General features: G+C 39.3%; 1 protein-coding gene across 1 annotated transcript in view; it reads left to right on the plus strand.

The window, feature by feature from the left end:
- The window catches only part of pcca (propionyl-CoA carboxylase subunit alpha), a 372,170-nt gene that overhangs the window by 107,186 nt on the left and 237,434 nt on the right, over positions 1–27,550 (plus strand). The window contains exon 7 of the mRNA XM_072578057.1: positions 23,661–23,792. Within this exon, the coding sequence (XP_072434158.1) occupies positions 23,661–23,792 (132 nt within the window). The remainder of the gene's footprint in view (positions 1–23,660; positions 23,793–27,550) is intronic.

Below are 27,550 nucleotides of genomic sequence, written 5' to 3' on the forward strand. Positions count from 1 at the left end.
ATCTGTCAAGTCAAATCAAGAAGTTGGATATTTGAAAAAAATTGATTGACAATGACCATAAGAAATAAGAGCACTGAGTCTGTTCCACTATTTAGTAAGATCATGGCTGATATGAATTTGTCCTTAACTGTACTTTTCTAACAGCCCTTCATAACTCTTTACTCTCTTGTTCATCAGTCCCTTGAAGGTGAAATCGCAGGCATTTTGTCACACTTTCCTTTATTGGTCAGAGTATTGAGTACAGGAGTTGGGAGGTCATGCTGTGGCTGTACAGGACATTGGTTAGGCCGCTTTTGGAATACTATGTTCAGTTCTGGTCTCCCTGCTGTAGGAAGGATCTTGTTAAACTTGAAAGGGTGCACAAAAGATTTACAAACATGTTGCTGGGTTTGGAGAGAAGCTGAATAGGCTGGGGCTATTTTCCTTGGAGCATCGGAGGATGAGGGATGGCCTTACAGATGTTTATAAAATCAGGAAGGACATGGATGGGGTGTAGGGGTAGGTGAGTAGGGGAGTCTGACAGTAGAGGACACAGATTTAAGATGAGAGGGGGAGGATTTAAAAGGGACCTAAGGGGAAACATTTTCATGCAGACGGCGGTGGTATATATGGAATGAGCTGCCAGAGGAAGTGATGGTAACTGGTACAATTACAATATTTAAAAGGCATCTTGATGGGTATATGAATAGGAAGAGTTTAGAGGGATATAGGCCAAATGCTGGCAAATGGGATTAGATTAGTTTAGGATATCTGGTTAGCATGGACAAGTTGAACCAGAGGGTCTGTTTCCGTGCTGTATATTTCTATGACTCTAAGTCTGTGCCTAACTTAGTCTTGAGTGTTATTCATGACCCAGCTAATGCTGCTGTCTGTGGGGAAAAGAATCCAAAGACTAATGACCCTCTGGGAGATGACATTTCTTCTCATATCCGTCTGAACTGGTGACCCTTTGTTTTGAAATTGGGTCCCCTGATTCTAGATTCCCCATTGACAGGAAACATCCTCTTAGCATTCATCCTGTCAAGTCCCCTCAGAATTATTTTGTGTTTCAATAAAATCATATCTCATTCTTCTAAGTCCCAATGAGTATGAATCCAACATGTTTAATCTTTTCTCCATAAGACAGTCCTTTCATCACAGGAATTAGCCTAGCAAACTCTCTCTGAGCTGTTTCCAATGCCAGGAGATTGGAATTCAGTACTGTTGATTGGTCTCACCAGCTACCTCTACAATCATAGCAGGAACAGTAAGTGATTGGAATTAGTACTCTGTAGTTTTGCTAACTTTTGTCATTCAGAAGCATCATTTCATTTTCAGTCTGCTTCCAAAAAGAAAGCAACGCAGTTTACTAATTCAAATTCCAGATACTTGTTAGTGCTGATTCATTCATTTCTTTCATGTGTCTCTAAATTTTGCAACTCACTTCAGAATTTAAGTTTATTTTTCTCAATGCTATGTATTCCCCTCAATTTGTTTGGTTGCCAGTTTTGACCCCAAACCAGTCGAAGCTGAATTTTCCAACTTCCCACCAATCATATGCTGAATGAAATTCTGACTGATTTGAAATTTGTACATAACATTTAAGTATGCACTCCAAAAATGCAGAACATGTGTTTCTTTAAAGTAAGAAAAATCATGGATAATACTGGAAAAGTGCAATTTGTAATGAAAGATTTACTATTTTTTAAGATTTCTAACTTATTAACCTGTTGAAAATCAAACCAAGTTTAGACTGTTGATCGAACACGAGAGCCATTGTAGTAAACTAATGGTAACAAAGCTAATGCTGTTAAAATACTTTGTAAGTTAGTTCAATTTAGTGATCTTTTTCTAACAGCGATAACATATTAATACTGGGGACCATGCAGAATGATGCAGAACTGCAGTTAGAACACAACTTTCATTAATGCATTGTTGAAGCCATTGCCGGGATGTGAAGACATTAGAACATGTCGGATTAAATGGAAACACTTAAATCATCCAGCCAGTATTTTCCTCTCAGTGCACTCATTAAGCAATGGCAAGTCTATGTTTTAAGCACAAGTCTGTGATTTACATTTCATTGTGAAAAGGCTTCTCTTTGTTCAAGAGTTGTTTCTAAGCTTGATGAATATACTTGTATTGGGAATAAACAGAGTAGAAGAATTGAAAGGCAAATACCCTGCCGAGCTTTTCAGAATGATCTGTAGTTCCCAGTTGATCACTGATTAGCAATGCGTGGAACAGTTTGGAATGCAAAATTAAGGAACACAAAAGTTACCACAGGTAGGCTATCTTACTAACTCCCTCCTTTTTTGTTGCTACCTTTTTAAAATCCTGTCCTGGGCATTGTCCAAGATTACCATTGGTTCCCTGTTCATGTGAAAAAATGCAATGTTTTAAATACAGGGAGATGGACAATACTAGATTGTTTAGCCCCTTCCAACTGTTAAGCAAAGTCTCTTTGTGATGCATGGGGTCTTCGAAGAAACAAAAGACTTTATGGGTTTTACAGCACCACAGGATCAGATTATTGTTATTGGGATCCCTGTGAATATTTGCTCTTACATTCATTTCTTTCCCCTTTGCCTGATTAATTCCACCTTCTTCAGGGTTTAAGCCAGATAGTATTGAGAATAAAATTTGTAGAGCAAGGCAGTGTCTGAGCCATGGGACACTGTATGGTTGGTCAGTACTTGGATCAGGTGTGGATACTGTTTAAGAAATGGGTCATTGCATGGATTTTATAGGTTTATGTTTTGTCATTTTGCAAATACCCCTGATGTTTTTACAATAATGTAACTATAGGTATGTATTATTCCACAATCATATAAATATGTATGATTCTATAATCATAAAGTGCAGACTTCAGAACTTCAAGAAAGTGGCTTACCCCACCACCATCCCAAGGACAATTAAGGACGAACAACAAAAACTGGCCTAGCCATGAATGAATAAATTATATTTTTAAAAGAAGTTACACTTGCCTCAACCTCTGTATAGCCCTGTAACTTTTTTTTAATTTCTCAATTTATTCTGTTTTCTTTTGAAATTCTGTCAAACTTAGTTGTACTGTCCTTTTGGGTAATGCTATTATGTTGCTATTATTTGGAAACTTGTGTTCTAAAGTAGAGGTATGTATGGATTTTTGGTTTTTCATTCTGTGAAGGTGACTTTTTAAAGGTCAGAAATTATTTTTTTTAAACAGTGGGTCAAAACAGGCATTTCTGACAAATCATGTGATTAAAGCTAAATGACTAAACAAGCTAGCTGAGGTGATAATTGCTGAGTTGTTTATAAAGTTGCGTTTTTACAAGCTAGACAAAGAGAGACCAGATGCCAGTTGCAGGATCAATCCAGAAGAAAAGATCATACCAATGGATGTGCTGTTTAGCTGTCTTAAAGTAATTAAAGTAACTGCGAATGGCCCTGAGGTTTTTATGGAATACAACTAGGAAAAGTCTTTGGAGAAGAGACAGAATTAAAAATATCCCATCTGGTGAATATACAGAAATTTTCCAAAGGGATACTGCATATAACCTAGTTAGTTGAGTAAGGAATACTGAGGTTGAGAGTCTGTAAAATATATAGTTGAGAAAAGGCACTGATTCTTTCCTTTTGCTATTTATGATCATGTGTTAACTTATTGTCTTATAAAACGTAACTTTTTATTTTGTTTTCAAAATAAATTTACATTATTTTGTTGTAAGAATATTGACAGCTCTGTCCACAGTGTGACCACTGCAACAAACAAATTGCAAAAATACGATTTATGGTCCAGGCAAAAGTGAGGACTGCAGATGCTGGAAACCAGAGATTAGATCAGAGTGGTGCTGGAAAAGCACAGCAGGTCAGGCAGCATCTGAGGAGTCAAGCTGTGTTTCACCCTGGGATCTGATTTGTTTACTAAGTTAAGATTCACTGGGATCGTACACTGGAACTGAGACCCAGTGTTCCCAGAATCATCATAAATTTTATTAAGCCACCAGATTGCCCAATTTTATTGAACTACATAATTCAGTTGAATAGAAAATGTATGCCAGTTATTTTCATTGCTAAGAAAAAAATTACTTATTGTAATTAAACTGGTTTTAAACAATGATAAGCAAGAAACATGCTTATAACGTCTAACTCTATACTGAAACTTTACTTTTTTTAACAAATCTTAAACGCACACAAAGAGACAAGGCAAAGTACAGGTATTATGGGTAGGAAGGGAAAGCATCAAGAGGTAAAGCTCTGCCACCAGTCCCAAACACAGACGTTTATGAGTAGTTTTCTTTCATTCTTTGCTAATGATGAGAGATTGTGAATACCCCAATTCCCAGTCTTTCATTTACTGGTCGAGGTTTTGCCCTTTTAGTGTCTTCTTTCAACAAGGAAATGGCCTGTTTCCACACTGTAGGGATTCTTTGAAATTCAATGAAAATGAAAAGGGTATTTGCAGATCTAGCTGTTTTCAGGAAAATAATGAGTGAGAACTGCCTTAGTAAGGTTGCAGATGACACCAAAATTGGCGGTGTAGTGCATAGTGAAGAAGGTTACCTCAGAGTACAATGGGATCTTGTTCAAATGGGCTGAGGAGTGGCAGATGTAGTTTAATTTAGATAAATATGCGGTGCTGCATTTTGGAAAAGCATATCTTAGCAGGACTTATACACTTAATGCTAAGGTCCAAGGGAGTGATGCTGATCAAAGTGACCTTGGAGTGCAGGTTCATAGCACCTTGAAAGTAGAATCGCAAGTAGATAGGATAGTGAAAAAAGCGGTTGGCATGCTTTCCTTTATTAGTCAGAGTATTGAGTACAGGAGTTGGGAGGTCATTGTGTGGCTGTTCAGAATGTTGGTTAGGCCACTTTTAGAATATTGTGTGCAATTCTGGTCTCCTTCCTATCGGAAAGATGTTGTGAAACTTGAAAGGGTTCAGAATAAATTTACAAGGATATTTGTATCATCAATAGTCACAGGTGAGGTGCCGGAAGACTGGATGTTGGCAAACGTGGTGCCACTGTTTAAGAAGGGCGGTAAAGATAAGCCAGGGAACTATAGACCAGTGAGCCTGACCTCGGTGGTGGGCAAGTTGTTGTAGGGAATCCTGAAGGACAGGATGTACATGTATTTGGAAAGGCAAGGACTGATTAGGGATAGTCAACATGGCTTTGTGCATGGGAAATCATGTCTCACAAACTTGACTGAGTTTTTTGAAGAAGTGACAAAGAAGATTGATGAGGGCAGAGCAGTAGATGTGATCTATATGGACTTCAGTCAGGCGTTCGACAAGGTTCCCCATGGGAGACTGATTAGCAAGGTTAGATCTCATGGAATATAGGGAGAACTAGCCATTTGGATACAGAACTGGCTCAAAGGTAGAAGACAGAGGGTAGTGGTGGAGAGTTGTTTTTTCAGACTGGAGGCCTGTGACCAGTGGAGTGCCACAAGGATCGGTGCTGGGTCCTCTACTTTTTGTCATTCACATAAATGATTTGGATGTGAGCATAAGAGGTACAGTTAGTAAGTTTGCAGATGACACCAAAATTGGAGGTGTAGTGGACAGTGAAGTAAGTTACCTCAGATTACAACAGGATCTTGACCAGATGGGCCAATGGGCTGAGAACTGGCAGATGGAGTTTAATTCAGATAAATGTGAGGTGCTGCATTTTGGGAAAGCAAATCTTAGCAGGGCTTATACACCTTAATGGTAAGGTCCTAGGGAGTGTTGCTGAACAAAGAGACCTTGGAGTGCAGGTTCATAGCTTCTTGAAAGTGGAGTTGCAGGTAGATAGGATAGTAAAGAAGGCGTTTGGTAAGCTTTCCTTTATTGGTCAGAGTATTGAGTACAGGAGTTGGGAGGTCATGTTGTGGTTGTACAGGACATTGGTTCAGCCACTGTTGGAATATTGCGTGCAATTCTGGTCTCCTTACTATCAGAAAGATGTTATGAAACTTGAAAGGGTTCAGAAAACATTTACAAGGATGTTGCCAAAGTTGGAGGAGTTGAGCTAAAGGGAGAGGCTGAACAGGCTGGGACTGTTTTCACTGGAGTGTCGGAGGCTGAGGGGTGACCTTATAGAGGTTTACAAAATTATGAGGAGCATGGATAGGATAAATAGACAAAGTCTTTTCCCTGGGATCGGGGAGTCCAGAACTAGAGGGCATAGTTTAGGGTGAGAGGGGAAAGGTATAAAAGAGACCTAAGGGGCAACTTTTTCACGCAGAGGGTGGTACATGTATGGAATGAGCTGCCAGAGGATGTGGTGGCGGCTGATACAACTGCAACATTTTAAGAGGCATTTGGATGGGTATATGAATAGGAAGGGTTTGGAGAGATATGGGCGGGGTGCTGGCAGGTGGGACTAGATTGGGTTGGGATATCTGGTTGGCGTGGACAGGTTGGACCAAAGGGTCTGTTTCCATGCTGTACATCTCTATGGCTCTAAGATTGTACTTGACAAATTGGATTGAAATTTTTGAAACGGGGTGTTCATTAGGGCATTGAATTTGATGTGGTGCACATGGCCTTCATTAAGGTTTTTGATAAAGTCCCTAATGGCAGAGTGGTCAAGAAACTATGGCCCAATGATATCTCATGCAAAGTATTACACTGGATCCAAAATAGTCAAGAGACAGGAAGCAGATGTTGATGATTGCAGGAAAGTATGACTGGAAGTTCTTTGTGCTGAGACCCTTGTTGTTTGTGGCATACATGAATGATTTTGAGTTTAATGTAAATGGTATGATCAAGAGGTTCATGGATGTCATGAAAATTGAAGACTGATCAACAGTGAGGAGGATAGCCATAAATTGCAGGAGGACAACAATAGACTAAACAGTGGGGCAGAGCAGTGGCAAATGAAATTCAATCCTGAAAAATGTGACATAATGCACATGAGGAAGGCAAAGGAGCCTGGAAATATGAAAGATCAAAGGGACCTTGGTGAACGTATCCACAATTTACTGAAGGTAGTAAGCAGGTAGATAAGATTATTAAGAATATATATGGGATACTTACCTTTATTAGTCAAGGCACAGAAGACGAGAACAAGGAGATTATCTTAGAAGTTATAAAATACAGGTTAGGCCACAAATTGAAAACTGCATGTAGCTCTGGTCTCCACATTATAGGAAGGACTTGTTGCACTAGAGACGGTGCGATGGAGATTTACCAGGGTGGTGCAGGATGAGCTATGAACAAAGATTGAAAAATCTAGGGTTGTTTGCCTGGCAAAGTGAAAGTTGCAGGAAGAACCTAATAGAGTTATGCAAGATTATGACGTGCATATATAGGGTGGATGGGAAGGTAGTTTTTCCTTTAGCGGAGAATTAATGATCTGAGGGCACAAATTTACAGTAAAAGGTAGAAGCCTAAGAGGGGAGTTGAGGAGAAATCTTCTCACTGACAGGGTGGTAGGAGTGTGTAACTCACTGCCTGAAACGGTGGTTGAGTCAGAAACTGTGATAATATTGAAACAGTACTTAGATATTCATTTGAGATGCCACAGCATCCTGGGCTATGGGCAAAAGTTGGAAAATGTGATTAATGTAGTCAGATCTTTATTGATTGGGACAGACATGATGGGTTAAATGGCCTCCTCAGAGCTGTTTATGGCTTTGAGTCTAAGTTTGTGAGACTTACAACAACCACAACCATCTTCTTTGATGGAAGGTGTATGACTCCCAGTTTGTATTCCTTTAATTGTAGAGGATTAGGAGGTAATCGGATTGAAGTGTTATAGGAATTGATAGGTCGAGAGAGAAGCTTATTTCCTCTGGTAGTATGTTCAGAATAAGGTGACATAACCTTAAAATCAGAACAACTCCAATTGAGGGAGATGTCAGAAATCCCTCTTCAGACAAGGATAATGGAAATTTGAAACTCTCTTCTAGCCTCCCCTAGCCACGCCACCATGACACCAAGAAAAAATTCTCTTCAGATCAAAAGGAAAGTTGAAAATGTCAAAACTGACATTGCTAACTTTTTTAATTTACGAGGGAAGTGAGGGATGTGGATCTAAAGTGAATAGATGGTGTTAAGAGATCAATCAGCTGTAGTCCAATGGAAAGGTGGGAGCAGGCTGTAGGACTGAATGGTACATATCCTATGTACCTCCCATAGACATTCAGCAAATGCAAAGAAGCATGTCAACTGACTGTGTTTTGTTGATGGAAGCTACTGGGCTCTAAATATCTTCAGCAATTTCTCTGTGTATTTCAGCTCAAGAATAATTTCTATTATAAGTCTGCATTTTGGAATGTAAGTGGTTCTATAGACTGATATTCAGCATCTTTCTTTAAATTGTAAGGACAGAAGAACCTGAATGTGAAAACTTGAAGGGGAGCTATGCATATTGGAAGCACAAAATTTGCTTGTGTCATGAGGTTTTCAAATATATCTCGTTACGCACCGCAAATTTCCACTAGCTTCAAATTTGCCATGAGCCTGAACTTTGCACTGTTTCAAGAATGAACAACAACAATTGTTTAATTTTCTCAAACATTTTTTTACCATTTGGGAACAAATAAGCTTTCTTCTTTCTTCCAGTTGCAGCAAATAATGTCTTGCTGGGAGGAAAAAAAATTGAATATTTTATTAATTATTTATTTGCTTAATGACAGCTAGAAGTTAAGAGACTTGTTTTTGTTCATGGGGTCATTTTAGCCTGAGCTATAAGCAACAAACTTAGCATTGTGTTTGCCCCTTCCAAATAGAACTGTTTCCACCTTGCTGCACGGATGGCGCAACTTGTCTATTTTCAGGGGAGCTAGCAGTTAACTCCCCCAAAAAGAAAATGATACATTCTGGAAAGGAAAGGCAGTCTCAAAATTCTTCAATACCAGTGAGGGACTTTTTGCAGCCATTGATTGGCCCAACACTGCAACATGACAATGGCCAGACAACAATCAGAGGATTGAAAAATAAATATCAACCAAGTCTGGATAATGCTAAACATTGTGGAAAAAAATGAAGAGAATCAATGTAGAAATATGGACAGTTGTAAACATCCTCTGTTTCAGTGTTGCATATTTAAGGTCAACATTGCTTCCCTCATCGTTCATTTTAAATTATTTTTAAATAGAAAGAAAATCACAAATAGGTTGTCAGTAGACCAATTACCATCTCTCCCAAATATATCACAATGTTTTCTTTCATGTGCAACTTCCCTTTAGTCCAGTTTATAGAGAATTTGCATCACCAACCTTCACCCACCATTTCCCCATCCCACCTTCCAATTTGTGACTTTTGTACAATTAAAGTTCCTATTCCATAAACACTCAGTTCATTGAGAGACTTCTCCCCATTCTCCTTCATTATGTCCAGCACTTTTTCAATTCAAAGACGTCAATGGAAAGTGGAATCATCTCCAGTAAATCACAAAACATCAGCGCACAGGCATGTAATTTAGAAGGCCTTTAGAATCTTAAAACACATGATGGTGGATAAATCCCGGGACCTGATGAGGTGGACCCTAGAATTCTGTGGAAAGCTCGGGAAGTAATTGCTAGGCCTTTGCTGAGATATTTGTATCATTGATGGCCATGGGTGAGGTGCCGGAAGACTGGAGGTTGACTAATGTGCTGCCACTATTTAAGAAAGGTGGTAAGGAAAAGCCAGGGAACATTAGACTGGTGAGCCTGTCATTGGCGGTGGAAGTTGTTGGAGGGAATCCTGAGGGACAAGATTTACATGTATTAGGAAAGGCAAGCATTGATTAGGGTGGTTGATGTGGTTTTGTGTTTGGGAAATCATGTCTCATTAACTTAATTGAGTTTCTTGCAGGAATAACAAAGAGGATCAATGAGGACAGAGCAGTGGATGTGATCTATGTGGACTTCAGTAGGGCATTTGACAAGATTCTTCACAGTGACTAGTTAGCAAGGTTAGAACATGTGGAACACAGGGAGAACTAGCTATTTGAACACAGAACTGGCTCGAAGGAAGAAGTTAAAAATCACACAATAGCAGGTCATAGTCTCCAACAGATTTATTTGGAAGTAAAAGCTTTCAGACCACTGCCCCTTCGTCAGATAGCTGCCTATTGAAGGAGCAGTGCTCCAAAAGTTGATACTTCCAAATAACTCTGTTGAACTATAACCTGATATTGTGTGATTTTTAACTTTGTCCACTCCGGTCCAACACCAGCACCTCCACATCGAAGGAAAAGAGGGAGACTGGTGATGCAGAGTTGCTTTCCATAGTGGAGGCCTGTGACCAGCACTGTGCTTAAAGGAATGGTGCTGGGTCCACTGCTTTTCGTCACTTGTATAAATTATTTGGATGTGAACGTAGGAGGTATGGTTAGGAAGTTTGCATGTGACACCAAAATTGGAGATGCAGTGGACAGCGAAGAAGGTTATCTCAGAGTACAATGGGTCATTGACTAGATGGACCAATGGGCCAAGGAGTGGCAGATGGAGTTTAATTTACATAAATTCAAGGTGCTGCGTTTTGGAAAGGCAAATCAGGGCAAGACTTATACACTTAATGGTAAGCTCCTGGCAAGTGTTGCTGAAAAAAGAGACTTTGAAATGCAAGTTGATTGTTTCTTCATAATGGAGTTGCAGGTAGACAGCATAGTGAAGAAGGTGTTTAGTATGCTTGACTTTATTGGACAATGTGTTGGTATAGGACATGGGAGATCATGTTGCGCTGTACAGGACATTGGTTAGGCCACTTCTCGAATACTGTGTGCAGTTGTGGTCTCCTTGCTGTAGGACAGATGTTGTGAAATTTGAAAGGGTTCAGAAAAGATTTGAAAGAATGTAAGGGTTGGAAGGTTTGAGCTGCAGGGAGCCACTGAGTAGGCTGGGGCTATTTTCCCTGGAGCATCAGAGGCTGTGGGATGGCATTATGGAGGTTTATAAAATCATGAGGGGCATGACTAAAGTAAATAGACAAAGTCTTTTCCCTGGGGTGGGGGAGTCCAAAATATAGGTTTAAGGTGAGAAGGGAAAGATACAAAAGGGACCTAAGGGGTAATTTTGTCATGCAGAGGGTGGTGCGAGTATGGAATGAGCTGCCAGAGGAAGTGGTGGAGGCTGGTACAATTGCAACAGTTAAAAGGCATCTGGTTGGGTATATGAATAGGAAGAGTTTAGATGGATTATGGGTTAATTACTGGCAAGTGGGCCTAGACTTATTTCGGAAATCTGGTTGGCATGGGCAACCGAAGGGTCTGTTTCTGTGCTTTACGTCTCTATGACTTTATGAATGTTGACTTTTATTGCAAAGGAAATGGAATATAAACTAGGGAAGTTTTGTTACAACTCCACAGGCCACTGGTAAGATGACATCTAGAGTACTGTATGCAGTTTTTCTCCTTAAAATGAGTACACTGGAAGCAGTTCTGAGAAGGTTCACTTGGCTAATTCCTTGGGAAAAGGTATCATTTTGCATGGAAATTATCATGAATGTGACCAAAGAATGCACGGATAATCAAGCCTCCCAATATTCTATGGATAGCATGGTTTCAATCATCAATAGGTTTAAGTTCAATCACCAAAATGGCCAATTGTTTTCCTTTGGTACTGCTATCCAGAATAAAAGAGATTTCTACCGAGCTTTTTCAATAAGTTCAAAATAGTCCATTGACTGCAATACAAAACTAATCCTTAAAACATGTGGCTGCTTTAATCCAGAATTAAAACCATATCCCCTTTTAATAAAACATAGTAAATACAGATGTCTATCTTTCACACACACACACAGGACGACTAGGACTATGCAGAAATAACTCTTTTTTTTAAAAAAAATCATTGACCAATGGTCTGTAAAATAAAGGATGGAGGTTAATAAATTTACACAATCCAGCAAGCTTCTCATTGACAAAATCAAATGTTGTCCATCAATGGAAGATCTTTTAAACAGTGTTTTCAATTTGATTGGAAATCAAGCTGGATCCCTGTCTTTAGATTAATGGTCACTGCTTAGCATCTTAGGCTTTGCAAAGTCATCAAAATATTGAGGTGTTGACTTTAACAGGTACCTAAATTTCAGTCAAGAGAATGGGAGAGAGATCATGCATTTTTCTGATCCTTCCAGCTACTTATCTCCACTCTGACTCCCCATGCATTTGAGGTATAAGTCAAAGTCCATCATGGTTACTGGGCAACCAACAGTTCAGAACCAGATCTTCAGCAATTAAGGGCAATTGACCCAGATTATTCCAGAAACTGTCAAAATGGTGCAATATGTTCTGCTTCTCCATATTGTACAGTAGTATTTTTGTGTGTCAGACAATGGTTGAACAGGTTGGCCAATATTTATTGTCATTTAGAATAAGAAGTGATCTTATTGAAAAATGCAAGGTTTTGAGAGAATTTGACGGATATTTCCTCTCATGAGGGAATCTAGAATTAGGGAACATAGTTTTAAGGTAAGGAGTTGTCCCATTTAAGACTAATGAGAAGAAATTTCTTCTGTGAGGGGTGTACATTTTTGAAATTTTTTCCATAGCCAGTGGTGGAGGCTGGGTCATTGATTATGTTCAAAATTAAGTTGGGCAGATCTTTGATCTACAAGGAGTCGAAGGTTACTGGAATGGGCAGCAAGTTGACTCAGGCCATAATCGTCACGATTAGAGTGGTGCTGGAAAAGCACAGCAGGTCAGGCAGCATCTGAGGAGCAGAAAAATTGACGTTTCGGGCAAAAGCCCTTCCTGATGAAAAGCTTTTGCCCGAACCGTTGATTTTCCTGCTCCTTGGATGCTGCCTGACTTGCTGTGCTTTTCCAGCACCGCTCTAATCTTGACTCTAATCTCCAGCATCTGCAGTACCCACTTTCACCTCAGGCCATAATCGGATCAGCCATGATCTTATTGAATGGTAGAGCAATCTTGATAAACAGAATGGCTTATTTCTGCTCTTGTTTCTTATGTTCTAATGAATGACTCCTTTTCGAACCACACATAATAATCTTTTCCTCTGAAATCAGTCATAGAATTTAGGACCAGAGAGGGAGATAAATTGGCCCTTTATTACTTTGCTTTCCCTCTGAAAGAGCAATCCCATTATTACTGCTTTCCCTTGTTCTTTCTCCAATGTCCTGAAAATTTTCTTCCTTTTCTCGCATTAATCAAATTCCCGTTAGAAATCTACTATTGAATCTACTCCCAGGCCATTCCACATAATACCCTCACTGTGAAATGGAATGTCTTTTTATCTCTCTGTTCTGTGTGGAACAGAATAAAAGAGTAAATTAATTTAACTTGCTGAGAATGTTTCAAAAGACACTAGGCAAAATAGGAAAACACATCTTTTTAAAATATGCAGGAAAGAAAATCTGATAAGGAGATCTGCAAAGATAGACTAAGGAATGCCAAGAAACTGATAAGAGTTACAGAGAGGATTCATGCATGTGGAATTAGTGGCTGTGATATTATTAGAAGTGACACAATTGTCTCTGGACTGAAGAATGCAGAATTCAAGCAGATTTCCCACCTTGATTACTATTCACAATCTTTTTTTTACCAAGGGGCATCTATTGGATAAGCCTGAAATTGGTTGTGATGCCCCAGTGTTGGAATAGTTTGCCACTGTTCATTGCTTATTGTTGGAAAAGAAAACCAGCTACTTGGGAAAGCAATTTACATTTCTTGTACTCAATGTAGTACCTACTTCACATGAGTGTTATCAAACAAAATTTGAGATGGAACCATGGGAAGACACGTTTGGTCATGTGATCAAAAATGTGGTCAAAGAGAGAGGTTTCAAAAACTCCTTATAGGAGAAGAGAGGCTTTGGTAATTCCAGACCCTTGACTACTGAAGACAGGGTCATCAATGGATGGAAAATTAAAAATTGGTTATCCGCTGGAGATCAAATTGAAGGCGTGCAGAAATCTTGGATGATTGAGGAGCTGGAAGAGGTAATGAAGGGTGAAAAAAAAGATTGGAAAACAAGATGGAACCTTAAACTCAAAGCAGTACTGAATTGGGTGGCAGTGGTGAGTGCAAAATGGAAAGAAACTGGAAAGCCACCATTCTAATCTGTGGTTTGTCAGCTTTTGGAGAAACTAAATGCTTCTCAGCAGCATATTACTTTAATTCTGCTTCTTGCTTTAAAATTTCTTAAGTCATAATTTATAGCATGAATTTGACGCATTTTTAATTGTGTATAGGAGCAAAAGGAGCACGTGACTTTTTGTCTCATCTGCCACTATAAACGTTAAGAATGCCAAAAGACTAACTTGAGCTGAACACCCTTCTGATGGATTTTCACAAGGCAGAGACTCCAGATGTGACTTCTGACTTAATGTTCCCAGGAATATAAAATGTAGCAGTGTGAAACACAAAGTCAGCACTGTCCAAAACAGCAGAGCTGCTGGCAAGCTCGTTTGCCCACAGCCTCTCCACTCTACCCCTACTGTTGCTAAGCAGTTTTGTAAACAATATCTTACTGGCTCCATGAGACTCTTGTGATATCTCTCTACCTATTTTGAATGGGAAGATTACAAAAAAAGTTACAATATTCAGAGGCCATTTGCTGACTTTTTAAAACTAGTATTTCTGAGCTCACTGCATTCCCCCAAAGAAAAACTCATTCTCTTAGGATGTTGGGTCCCATTCTGGACTTTAGGGTGGTGCAGTAGACTGTGGACAGATTCTGTGCCTGTCAGACTGATGACTAATTTCCTCAAACATCTTTCATCTTGAAATTTATAGTTTCCAAGTCTTTTTGGGACTTGTACGTTTCCAACGTACTCCTTAATGAGTACAGATCAAAGGAAAAAACCATAAGCATCATATTATTTTAGCACCTCTACTCCAAAAATCATGCCAAGCATGATACACAAGATATTGCTAATTAGTATGAATATAATTATATAGTTAAAGGTAAAGGCAATATGACAGGAAGGATTTATTTTGGTAAGTTTTGCAAGGTATTAAATGTTACTGGTTCTTTTATGTGAAGGGTTTTGATCAGAATAAATAAGGAGAAACTGCTTTCATTGGCAGGAGAGTTGGTAACCAGAGGACACAAATTTAAGGTAATTGGCCAAAGAACCAGAGGGCAGATGAAAATTGCAGTGAGTTGTTATGATCTGGAATGTGCTGCCTGAAAGGGTGGAGGAAGCAGATTGGATAATAATTTATGAAAGGAAATTGGATACATACTTGAAAAGAAAATTAATAGGCCTATGGGGAGAGATCGGGGGTGGAACTAATTGGATAGCTTTTTTAAAGAGCCGGCACTGTCATGATGGACCGAATGGCCTCCTGCTGTGACATACCATTTGTGGTATAATCATGCACACTGTTGACTATTATTTTGCATAGATCATTCATCTCAATAGGATGCTGAGTTTCTTAGATTCCCTCCAGTGTGGAAACAGGCCCTTCAGCCCAACAAGTCCACACCGACCCTCCGAAGAGTAACCCACCCAGACCCATTTCCCTCTGATTAATGCACCGAACACTATGGGCAATTTAGCATGGCCAATTCACCTGACCTGCACATCTTCGGACTGTGGGAGGAAATCCACGCAGACACGGGGAAAATGTGCAAACCCCACACAGACAGTTGCACATGGCTGGAATTGAACCCTGGTCCCTGGCACTGTGCTAACCACTGAGCCACCGTGCTGCCCTGCTCTGTTGCAGCTGTATTGAGGATTTTCTTACTTCCTGTGGGATCCTCTGTTATTAGTTTATTGGATCATGAATTTCAAGTGGAGTCACAGGTAGATAGGATAGTGGAGAAGACGTTTGGTTTGCTTTCCTTTATTGGACAGAGTATTGAGCACAGGAGTAGGGAGGTCATGTTGCGGCTGTACAGGACATTGGTTAAGCCACTGTTGGAATATTGCATGCAACTCTGGTTTCCTTCCTATCGGAAGGATGTTGTGAAACTTGAAAGAGTTCAGAAAAGATTTGCAAGGATGTTGCCAGGGTTGGAGGATCTGAGCTACAGGGAGAGGCTGAACAGGCTGGGGCTGTTTTCCCTGGAGCGTCGGAGGCTGAGGGGTGACCTTATAGAGGTTTACAAAATTATGAGGAGCATGGATAGGATAAATAGACAAAGTATTTTCCCTGGGGTCGGGGTGTCCAGAACTAGTGGGTATAGGTTTAGGGTGAGAGGGGAAAGATATAAAAGAGACCTAAGGGGCAGCTTTTTCACGCAGAGGGTGGTACGTGTATGGAATGAGCTGCCATAGGATGTGGTGGAGGCTGGTGCAATTGCAATGTTTAAGAGGCATTTGGATGGGTATATGAATAGGAAGGGTTTGGAGGGATATGGGCGGGGTGCTGGCAGGTGGGACAAGATTGGATTGGGATATCTGGTCGGCATGGACGGGTTGGACCGAAGGGTCTGTTTCCATGCTGTACATCTCTATGACTCTATGACTCTTTCTATCTGATTGTTGTCCTTACACCTCCTGAACTGATTACCACTTGCATATTGTCTCAATATCTTTGCCCAATCTCTCCTGAGGGCCTGAATTGTTCACTAGTACTAATCACACAACTTGGAAATAATATAGGCCTTCTGGCAGAATCGTGAGGTAAATTTAAGAAAGCTAATGATGATAATTTTTTTAAGTAACGTGAATATAGATAAAGAAAATATTTTAGAATTCCTGTTCTGAGCTTCTCTAACCTTTGATATTGCTTTTTGGTTTGAGAAAACATGCATTACACGGGAGTTCACTCTAAATCTTTACTGTGACAGAAAACTGTGCAGGGGATCATCGTACTTCCCTAGCCATAGGGCCAATTACCATACTTCCATGCATCTGCTAAGTGGGGGCAGAAAACTACCCAGATTTTGATTGAAGCTGGGATTTTATCATCAAGATAATCGTAATGGTATAAGTATGAGGAAACCATACAGCTTGTAGCAATGTAGATTCAGTTAAATTTTAGGCCACCATGCTCTCGGATCTGCTAGTGAAACGACTTATGCCAAATAGTAGAGGTTGTGATAATACAAATGTGGAAAGAAATCAGTCTAAGTAAGAAACCATACCTAATATTCTCATAGTAACTTAAAAGCTTATTTTGAATTTCATGCCTTTGTGCAATTGCATCACAGTTATAGCAAGTAAGAAGAGTGTGGGGAGGTTCTCCAGGTGTACTGGACCAATATTAATGCCTCAAATACCATCACAAACACAGATTGGTCAGTATCACATTGAAGTTTGTGGGAATTTGCCTTGTGCAAGTTAGCTGTCATGTTTCCTACATCACAGCAGTGTTTACACTTCATATGTATTGTACTGACTGCAAAACACATGTAAATGTCTTTTTAAAACTGTTTACATGGAATCTGGGCATTGCTGGCACCTACAGGGCAGTTAAGAGTTCTGGATGTGCAGTCAAGTGCTGTCAATCCTCAGTCAAACGTAGGCCAGACCAGGTAAGGATGGCAGATTTCTTTCCCTAAAGGACCTCAGTGAACCAGATGGATTTTTAGTGGCTTCTTGACCATCATTATTTTAGCGTTTTATTCCAGATTTTTATTGAATTCAAATTTCACCATCTGCAATTGCGGGATTCAAGCCCATGGACCCAGGACATTAGCCTGGTGTTCTGAATTACTAGTCCACTGACATTACCACCACATCACTGGGGCTCTGTAAAATGATCTCTGATTTTAATTTGAAGTCCAAGCTATTAAGCAGGACATTCTAAAGTGGGCTAGTAGCTGAATGAGAATTACATCGAGAATTCGTGCACAGACTGAAAGAGAAGAATTTGAGTAGTTTTGCAAAACTGAATGAATTTGATTTTGATTTCTTTGTGGGCTGCAATTCAAATCTAACAGATGGAGATGCTGTGCTACTACTGCAGAGAATGAACCAGTTTCTGTATCCTTCATACCCTGGGGACTTCAGCCAACAAGCAGAGATATGACTTGTTACTTGTCTGTTTAAGACTTGTTTCGTTAGTGCAATTCTTAATATCATAAAGGACTACTTAAAACTGTGTTGATGCAGTTCACTGCTTGTTCCAACGTGGTGCGAAGTTGGCAAAAAGTTTAGGGTTGAGTCAGAGTTTCAGTATGTCTGTGTTTGGGTAATAAATGACATCTGCTTTTAATTAGCAGTTTATATCTATTCTAAATGAGTTGCATTTCAACAAGGCTGAGGATATTAAGACAAACAAGCTAAACAGAGACAGTTAATGAAGTGACGGTAACTGTTGTCCAGCACAGCTAGGCATATGGCAAGGTGTTAAAAGCTTGATTAATTATTTGGAGTCTACTGTCTCTGATGCCCTCTCCGTTGTTAGTCTTAAAATGCATTTCAGTCTTGACTTCAGAATTACATGCAAAGACCTATTGTAATTAAATTTTGACTGTTTAAACTCTTAGTTGCATCCTTTGGCCATTTGTTTAATGTGAAACACAAGCATTTGTTGGTTGATCTTTGTGTAGACTGGAACAGAATCTCTGCTTGTGTGTGATTTGCAAATAGAGCTAATTAAAATCAGAGAATGACACAGCACAGAAGGAGGCTATTTGGTCCATCATTTGTCTGCGACTCTGGTTAGTTTTGCAAATTTTTACTTGAGCACAATTTTAAAAGGTTTTCCAGCAAAATTTATAGAATATGTTGATCTTCAGAGTTGCTTGATTTGCATAAATCAGCTTTGCTTTTGATTTACAATAAGAGCATTGACATTGTATAAATTAAAGACCAAAATATATGAATCCGAAGTGAAAAATTTTTGCTATTAAGTTTTAAGGAAAATAGTTTTAAAAGCATATAGCATATTGTATTTAACTAACACTGATAGCTAATCATAATGTGTGCTCATCAAGTAATATATTAAAATTACAAGGCTGTAAAAGAACAGGATGAACATATTTTGTATTTAAAATGTATTTTCATGTGGTTATGTTGAAGGAAGGGAGTCAGCTCATGCTGGTACTTATCAGCCGTCTAAAATTCAAATCGAATGGTGAACAAGAATACTATTTGAATACTTCAAAAACATGGTGTTCTTCTGTTAGTGCTGCTTATGTTTGGCCAATGAGTTTGTAAAGTTTGCTGTTGAGCATAATAGTTAAATATGAACAGTTTGCCACCATTTACATTGAAATTACAGCACAGAAATAAGCCATTCAATGCAACATCCAGGCTGATGTTTATGCCCCACGCAAGCTTCCCCAATCGCTCTTCGTTTAACCTAACCAGCAATACCTTCTATTCCTTTCCCACCCATGTTAATATTTAGATTCCTCTTTGCCTTATTCACTCTCTATGATGGTCAGTTTCACATTCTCACTAAAGAAGTTCCTCCTGAATTCTCGATTAAACTTAGTAGTGACGACATACCTCTGGTTTCTAACACAAATGGCAATGTCTTCTCTATCTCTATCAAACCTCTGCTTAATTTTAAAGGCTTTTATCAGGTCACCCAATAGTCTTCATTTTCCTAAGGAAGAGTCCCAGCCTGTTTAATCCTTTTGACAGTTACAACATTGTAAATTTTTTTTGCACCTTCTCCACTGCCTTTATATCCTCCCTTTAATATGGAGGTCAGGACTATGCAAGAAAATGTTCTAAGGGTCAGGGTGATGTCGTGATTGGGATAATCCTTCATCTCTTGTCTTAAGACAACTCACATTGATGACGCAAAAGGTCTGTCTCCTTGTTGACTGTAACTATGTCTTCATGAAATAAAAGTGGCCCATTGCCCATAGCTCCTGAGCATAAAGAGGCTTTCTTACTTGGAGATCAGAAGCATTGCTGGTGTTAAAGGTGACACTGTCATATTGGTGTAGGAGCACAAGCTGTATTGAAGTATTTCTGAGTAAAAGTGAGAGGACACTCTGTCTTATATCATTCCCTGCCCCTTAAATTCATGTTACTGACCTTTACAATCGCAGAGATTGTAATCAAACCTGTTCCTTCTCGAGTAGGGTGTCCAACAGTGATCATCTAGTATGCAGGGTGGGAAGCCTGGCTGATGGTTAAGTTGTTGAATCCATTTGTGTTGCCAACCAAACACAGTTGAAAAAAAATGTAAATGAATGAGCAAATGTTTCAACACAGCAATATCACTGCAAACGTTTGCCTTTCTTAAAGAAAGAATCTTTCATTTTATAATGCGTTCATGACCTCAATGTCACTAGGTGCTTGTAGCCAAGGAAGTACTTTTGAAATATGGTCATTGCTGAAATGTTAGAACCACTTCAGAGATATAAATATGATAATTACCATATAGTCTGATTTTTTTTTTGTGACAATGATTGAAGGATACATGTTGTCTAAGACACTGGGGTTGATTGCTCCTTTGTTAAAATAATGGCTACAGAATCCTTCACATACCCTGAGAGATCAAATGGGGCCTCTCTTTAACATTGCATCCAGAAATTGGCACCTTCAACAGTGCAACACACCCTCTGCGCTCTGAACTGTCAGCCTATATTTTTGTGCTCAAGTCCCTGGAGTAGGACTTGAATGCACTATGTTCTGACCAAATGTGAGAATGTAACCCACTGAGCTACAATGACTGAGTGATTGTTATTATTTCTGGCAATGTTGAGGCATTTTTGATCAAGGGCATCAGGTGATGGACCCATTCCAAAGGTTGGATCATTGAATTAGTTGTACTGGGGCTGGTCCAACATTTGGATCTGTGGAGAAATAATGTATATCAAAAGCAGAAAGTCAGCTCTATGATTATGGGCAATCCTAGGCCATAAATAGAGAGACATTCATACACCTCAAGTGGACACACAACTCTGAGGCACCTTGCACAAACAGAAAAGTTCATGCACAAATAGAAGATAGCTGTCTCAGACAGATATATAAGGATGCAAGTTAGCTAACTCCTTTTAGTCAAAGGCAACACTTGTAATGTTTTCAGAACTAGTGATCTACTGTACCTACTGATTTGGTGCTGATAATACTCTATGCCAATGGTGACAGCTTTGCAATAAAAAAGGTACCATAAAACACTTTAATACTTGTGACACATAATGGGGACAGACGGGCATTTGGAGGATTAAGTATTTGATGTCATTTCTTTTACATATACTTGATGTTAAACTTTATCTTCTTGTAATCAGCACCTACATCCATTTCCCTTGTCCAATTGAATATAATGAGACAGAGGTTTGGATTTGACAGCTGCATTCCTCTTCCTTTGTACAGTTGATGGTCTAGCACACTTGAATTAACATTTGCTTGAGTCATGTTATTTGGCTGTTGAAACAGCTATTCTGTTTGAGAAATGCTGGCAATAAAATTTGCAGTTGAAAAGACTAATTTCTGGTTTATCATTGTTTACCAAGCAAACCACTATTTTGCTTCAAGCATGGCCCCAAGCTACAGCACCACCAGTGGTGCAAAAGTAAGGTCTTGCATTTGCTCTTCTGACACTTTGGATTTTCTTCTCTCTCGAGTTGTCTTCTTCCCACCCCTCCCAGGAAAGGCCTGTGGATAGCAAGAAGCAATAAGAATGCTGAACTCTTTACTCATTACCCCCACCCCACTTCACTTATTCAGGAATGCTAATGTGTGTTCTAGCACCATCCTGGAAATCGCACGATGCAATTATAACAGAGCTGTTGACGATAGTGTAAAACAGATCCAGGCATAAGGCAAGGTGACCCTGTAAGGGGGAAATGTTTTGGGAACATCAGCCCAAAATGTTCTACTAGAAGCATAGGAATAGGAGAGAGCCATTCATCCCCTTGAGTCGAGTCTACAATTCAATAACATCATGATTGATCTGTGATCAAGCATCATATATCCCTCTTTGCCCCATATCCTAAATAACTTTGATTCATTATTTTCCAATCTCTCAGCTTAAAATTAATTGCCATTAGCAAGAGGGAACTCCGAAGATCAGCTCCCCTCGAACGCAGTAATGTTTCCGAATTTTGTATGTTGCCATGTTTTTGTACTTTTTAAGACCTTGTCCCCTTGTCCTAGCCTCTCCCAACTATCAAAAATACCCTGACATTCAGTAAGATTGTGGCTGATCTGTTTGTGCTTCAGGTTTCTTGTCTACTTCTGATGGACATTGATTCTGCTACCTTTAAAAAGCTATCTACGTCTGTCTTAAAATATTCATTGACTTCAATGATTTAACATTTTCTTGGGTCCTAATTAGCTGAGAATTCCTTTGCCTTTAAATGTCTCTCTTCTATGTAGCCTCCCTTTATACCTAACCCTTGCAACAAAACCAACTCCAACCCCCCCCCCCCCCCCCCACTTCCATCTTTCATACTTTGTCACCTATTCGGAACTTTTTAAAACCACCAACTTCTACCATTCTTTGAAGCTTCCTTCTCTGTCCAAACACCCTGCTATTCCCTGAATACAACGCCCCCCACTCCCCTCTTCCCCCCCCCCCCCCCCGCCAAAAAAAAACCCCAAAAGAAACAGACCTGCCAGATATGGCCTTCTCATCATCAGCAAATGGCTGCCTGAGCAAATGATTCTTCCCAGGCAAAGGTGTGCAGCATTTGGTTCTCCGCCTTTGGTCTTGGGCTGCCAGGTTTTTGCAAAAGGCTGCCTAGTAACTACCTCTATGCCAGCTGACTTTCCAAAGTGCTGTCTGCTCCTGCAGTTATAGGCTTTCTCTCTTATCCTCCCTACGTTTATGCTCCCCAGGAAGTATAGGAGACAACTAGCCTGTAAATGGAGCTGCAGCATCTTACCCCTTGCTTTTGTTCCATTTATGGGCTTCATTTTTCTTTGATTGCCCCATGAGTGTATTTTCTCAGGCGATTTGGGGATCTTCAAAAGTAGACCCCCCTGTTATTTGAGTACATTTTGAATGTTGTCTGACGCTTTTGACCTTAAACTCTGAGTTTCTTTCGTTAAAGCAGAGGTGTATCAGAAAGGTTTAAGAGGACTAACTCCCCCTGAACACCCAGATCATTGACAAGTAACATAAAATTCTCTTTGTGTGGCTTGGTGTCAATCTTTTGTCTGATAGGGATCCTCTAAAGCACTTTAGAATGCTTTTCTGTGTACGTGTAATAGGTGCTATACAAGTGCAAGTTACAAGGGTCTTCTCAAGTGTGGTCTAACCAAGGAACAACACAATGTTATGACAAATCAACAGGAAAGGCATAGTAACAGTAAGATACCGCTTTGTTTCCTAAGGATCTTGACTTTTGTTGGTTTGTTCTGTGTTGTGTATCATATTTTATATTAGGACTGACAGTGATTGCTCAGAGATCACTGCTATTGCTTCCCGCGTCAGTTAAATGTTCTGTGCAAGTCTCAGTCCTGTAACTGTTTTGAAATGCACTGAGTTCTAGTTCTCACTGTGAATTTAATGCTGCCAAAGTGCTACTTGCATGTATGAAACCTATCACATCCAAGTAATTTCTCCAAGGATTTTGGGTGCATGTCTACATCAAGGCTGGTTTATTGGGATTTGCTTTTTTTTTACACACCAGAAATTTCAATACCATCCTTTATTGCATTCTGACCGTGGGTAGCTTTACAAAATTTGAATTGCTTTTCTTTTGGTAACAACCAGGCATTTCTTTCAGCACTTAAAGAAAAACACCAAATACCAAAAATATAGAACTAAAATCAGAACGTGCTTGCAAGTACAAATTGCTTTATCAGTTTGATAATAAACCGAAACTTTTGGAGTTGAAGCATAATGCATTTTAAAAGTGATAATTTTCTAAATAATGGAGTATTATAAATATAATTGTCATGAAGCCAGTGCCTATTATAAATCTAAGAAATGTAATTATCCCTGCAGGCTGATGAAGGTGTCACCTTCATTGGACCCGACACACATGCTATTCAGGCCATGGGAGACAAGATCGAAAGCAAACTAATAGCTAAGAAGGCAAAAGTCAACACAATTCCTGGCTATGATGGAGTGGTCAAGGTGAGACTTCTAGAGTTCCGTCAGATTAGTCTGGCATTCATCAAGACCGATGAAACTGAATGATCATTTTGAATCATGCTTTGTAATACAGATAGAGACCATTCAGCCCATCATGCTTATGCCAGCTTTCAAAAAGAACTCTGTAATTTTACTGTGATGTGACATATTTTTTAAGTGTATGTACATTTTAGCATAAGGGTCTTGTGGCACAGTGGTAGTGTCCCTACCTCTGAACCAGAAGGTCCAGTTTCAAGCTCCACCTGCCCTGAAGGTATGCCAAAACATATGCATGCAGATTGATTAGTATAATTAGAAATTGGTTGAAAGGTTGTGGGGACTGAGCAGGAAAGTTTAGTTGAGACCACGATGAGATCAGCCATGATTGTCTCAAATAGCGGCGTAGGCTGAATTGCTCTTTTGTTCTTATGATTAAAATGATTGTATGCATCTTGGCTTTGAAGGTTACTGTTCAATCTGCTTATACCACCTTTTCAAACAATGTAATCCAGATTCTAACAAGTCACTGTGGCAAAAGGTTTATCCTCATCTCCTTTCAAGTTTTATTGCCCTATAATTTTGAATGTTTCTACTCAATCTACTGTTCGTTTTCTTTGCCTTAAGGTAAACAAATCCAGCTACTCTAGTTATGGAATCACAGATTGTTCTGAATGGGCAATAGACTCAGTACATTTTTTCACCTTCTCCCCTTAACCCTGCACGTACTTACTTTTAAATAGTAGTCTAACCCCCTTTTGAATGCCTTGACCCACCTCCACCACATACTCAGGCAGTGTATTTCAGACCTTAACCGCTTGTTGTGTGAAAAGACGCTTTTCTCATGTCGCTTTTGCTTCTGTCTCTAGTTCACAATCCTTTCACAAGTGGGAAAAGTTTTTCTCTATCTATTCTTCCCAGACCCCTCATGATTTTGTATACCTCTAACAAATCTCCCCACAGCCTTCTCTTATTCAAAGAAAACAATCCTAGCTTCTCCAATTTATCTTCATAACGCAAATAGGAAATTCTTGGACCCATTCTTCTGACTCCACACATTACTCAGTACAAATTACTTAGTGGAGAACTGATGCAGACAATGTGTAGTGGGTAATTAACATTCAAAGTTATATGTTCGCAATTATTTTTGGACAAAATTTCAACATTGTAAAAGTTGATTATTTTGACAGAAATTTTCTATATTGGGTAAAACTGCATGTTTGTTGACGATCACTCTGTTTAGAGGAAAGAAGCTTAAAGTGTTATTTGTTAGAGGTGCTCAGAATTGTAAGTTTTGATGGACAAAATGGAACAAAACGCTTTCAAATGGTGGATTGTGATAGGGGTGGAGGAGATCATTAACTAGAGGGAACAGATTTGTGGCAGTTGACAAAGAACGGCATAGGGGATAAGAAACAAAAACAGAAAATGCTGGAGAAACTCAGCAGGTCCAGCTGGATCTGTGGAGAGAGAAACAGAGTTAGTGTTTTGGCTCAAGTGACACAAGGGTCACTGGATTGAAAAGGTTAAATCTGTTTTTCTGTCCACAGATTCTGCCAGATCTGATGCGTTTCTCCAGCATTTTCTGTTTTTGTTTCAGATCTCCAGCATCTTGCAGTTCTTTGTTTTATTTTACGTGGAGGATGTAAACTTATTTTGCTCAGCAACTTGTTTTAGTCTGGGATATGCCTGAAAGCTCAATGGAAGCAGATTTTGTTATAACTTTGAAATGGATATTTGGACGTATACTTGAAGAGGAAGATTTGCAACTCCGTGGGGAGAGAACAGGAGACAGAATATTGATGGATCTTTCAAATAATTGACAGAGGGGCAATGGGCCAAATGACTTGTGTGCTCTGTAACTCTGTAATGCTGCAGCAAAGTCTAACATGCCAGCTATCGTGCTAAGATAGTGGCACACCTTGCCCAAAGAGGGTTTTTTTTCTCTCTATATGTGTTTAATTCTAAAATTTACTCCAATCTTGGAGGGTTCTCTAAATCTCTAAGCAGTTTTTTTTTGTCTTTTAGGAGTTCAGATACCGTGGCAAAACAACTGAAACATTACTTTGTTAAGGCAGAATGCAAATGAAAAAGTGCAATTTGCAACTGCAAAGACAATTCAAAGTGTTTCCACTTAACTATAAATGGAGGAACGCCATCAGCCTTCACTTCATGCATTGAGTTCAAGAGGCTCTAATTGTCTGCATTTGACTGGTTTAACACTTCCTGAGAGAGTGGCTATTAAGGCGAAGTATTCTCGCATAACTGTCATCGAGTCGAACAAAGGCACTTGAAACTCAATGTGTGGAAACCACTAACATGCCTAAATTACTCTCCTTTGATTTTTTTTTGGGGGTCTCTTCAGCTAATGTGGTGGAAGGTGTTTTCCCTGTGTGGAAGCAAGGTAGCTGGAGAGTTTTGTAAAGTCATTAGCTTTTAAAACAAAATTTGTTCTCCAGGAAAATTATTATTCTTCGGAAAACTCACCATTTAACACACTCAATTATTCTAGGAAAAGAGCCTTAAACAGATACTGCTTTCAGGTTTGCTTTGAACTTAACAAGCACTGATTTGTGGAGCAGACAAGCTAATGAAAGGAAATTAAAATTTCTGCCAACTTCCCCGCCCCCATTCTAACTTGCTTTCCGTTGCTTCTTATATGTTTTTATATGTAATACATATTTTTAAAGGAGTTCTGCTTTTTTTAGACATAGCTAGGAGCACACTTTTCCCTTGCTATACAGATAATTTTGTCAAAGCCTCATTTAACATCAATTGGTATCTAGTTGTCAGATCATATTGTGCACACAGCTTTAAAAACTATTGAGTTTCATTTTAATGTTCATAAGTCAACCCCTGTAGCTTTAACCACTGGTGGTTTCCAGACATCTCTTCTAACTTCTTGCTGCTCAGCTGTTTTTTCTCCCCAATAAAAAGCAAATCCCAGAAAATATAATTTCCTTCTGAAATATATAAAACCCAGTTAATTAACGCTTAGAATTGTCGTGTTGTAAATTTTTTTAGAACTGGATCCAACAGGCAAAAACTAAATCTCGACTTTCTCGACTTTCATGTCCCCCTTTCAGAGAATAAGCAGCTTTTTTTTTAGAAAGAGCAACATGTTTTGCTTTTGCAGACTTTTAAATGAACTTTGTTCGAGCACTTTCTGAACAATTTGCTAAATGTGTTTAGCTGATTTTTTTGTAGCTTTCCATGTTCTATCAGAATGGATAAATAGAAACAGGAAACATCTTGCTTACGGTGAAAGGAATAAAAAACAAATTTGTTAAGTCGTGAAAGTGACTGTTAATGTCTCCAAGAATAATTTATTTGCGAAATGACTGAGAATCTTAGAAGCGCATGATTGCTCAGAGTAGTGCAGCCAGAACTATAGACAGTCCACTCCCCCTGCTGTCAATTAGGTGAAAGCACAGTTGCTTGCAGATAAGAAATATACGCTCGTGGGCAGATACCCCAATGGGTGATTTACATTTCACAACTGACTGAAAACTATTTTTTGCAGTCTTGGAATCCACTGAATGACATTGCTAAATTGCTTGTCAAGTGATTTGAATGTTTTGCATCGTTTGTTGTGTTAATTTTTTTTTAGAAGTTTTGAGAAAATTGGTGCTAAATGACAATTTGTGGGGAAAACTAACTTGTGAAATGAATGTACTAAAGAATGGTGAGTTATCTCACAAAATTGGGACACATTAAGGTTTCAACTAGAGTATTCCAAAGGGTTAGGGATTTAGAAGATCAGT

Source organism: Chiloscyllium punctatum, chromosome 9 (genome assembly GCF_047496795.1).
Source record: "Chiloscyllium punctatum isolate Juve2018m chromosome 9, sChiPun1.3, whole genome shotgun sequence".
NCBI classification, from domain to species: Eukaryota; Metazoa; Chordata; class Chondrichthyes; order Orectolobiformes; family Hemiscylliidae; genus Chiloscyllium; species Chiloscyllium punctatum.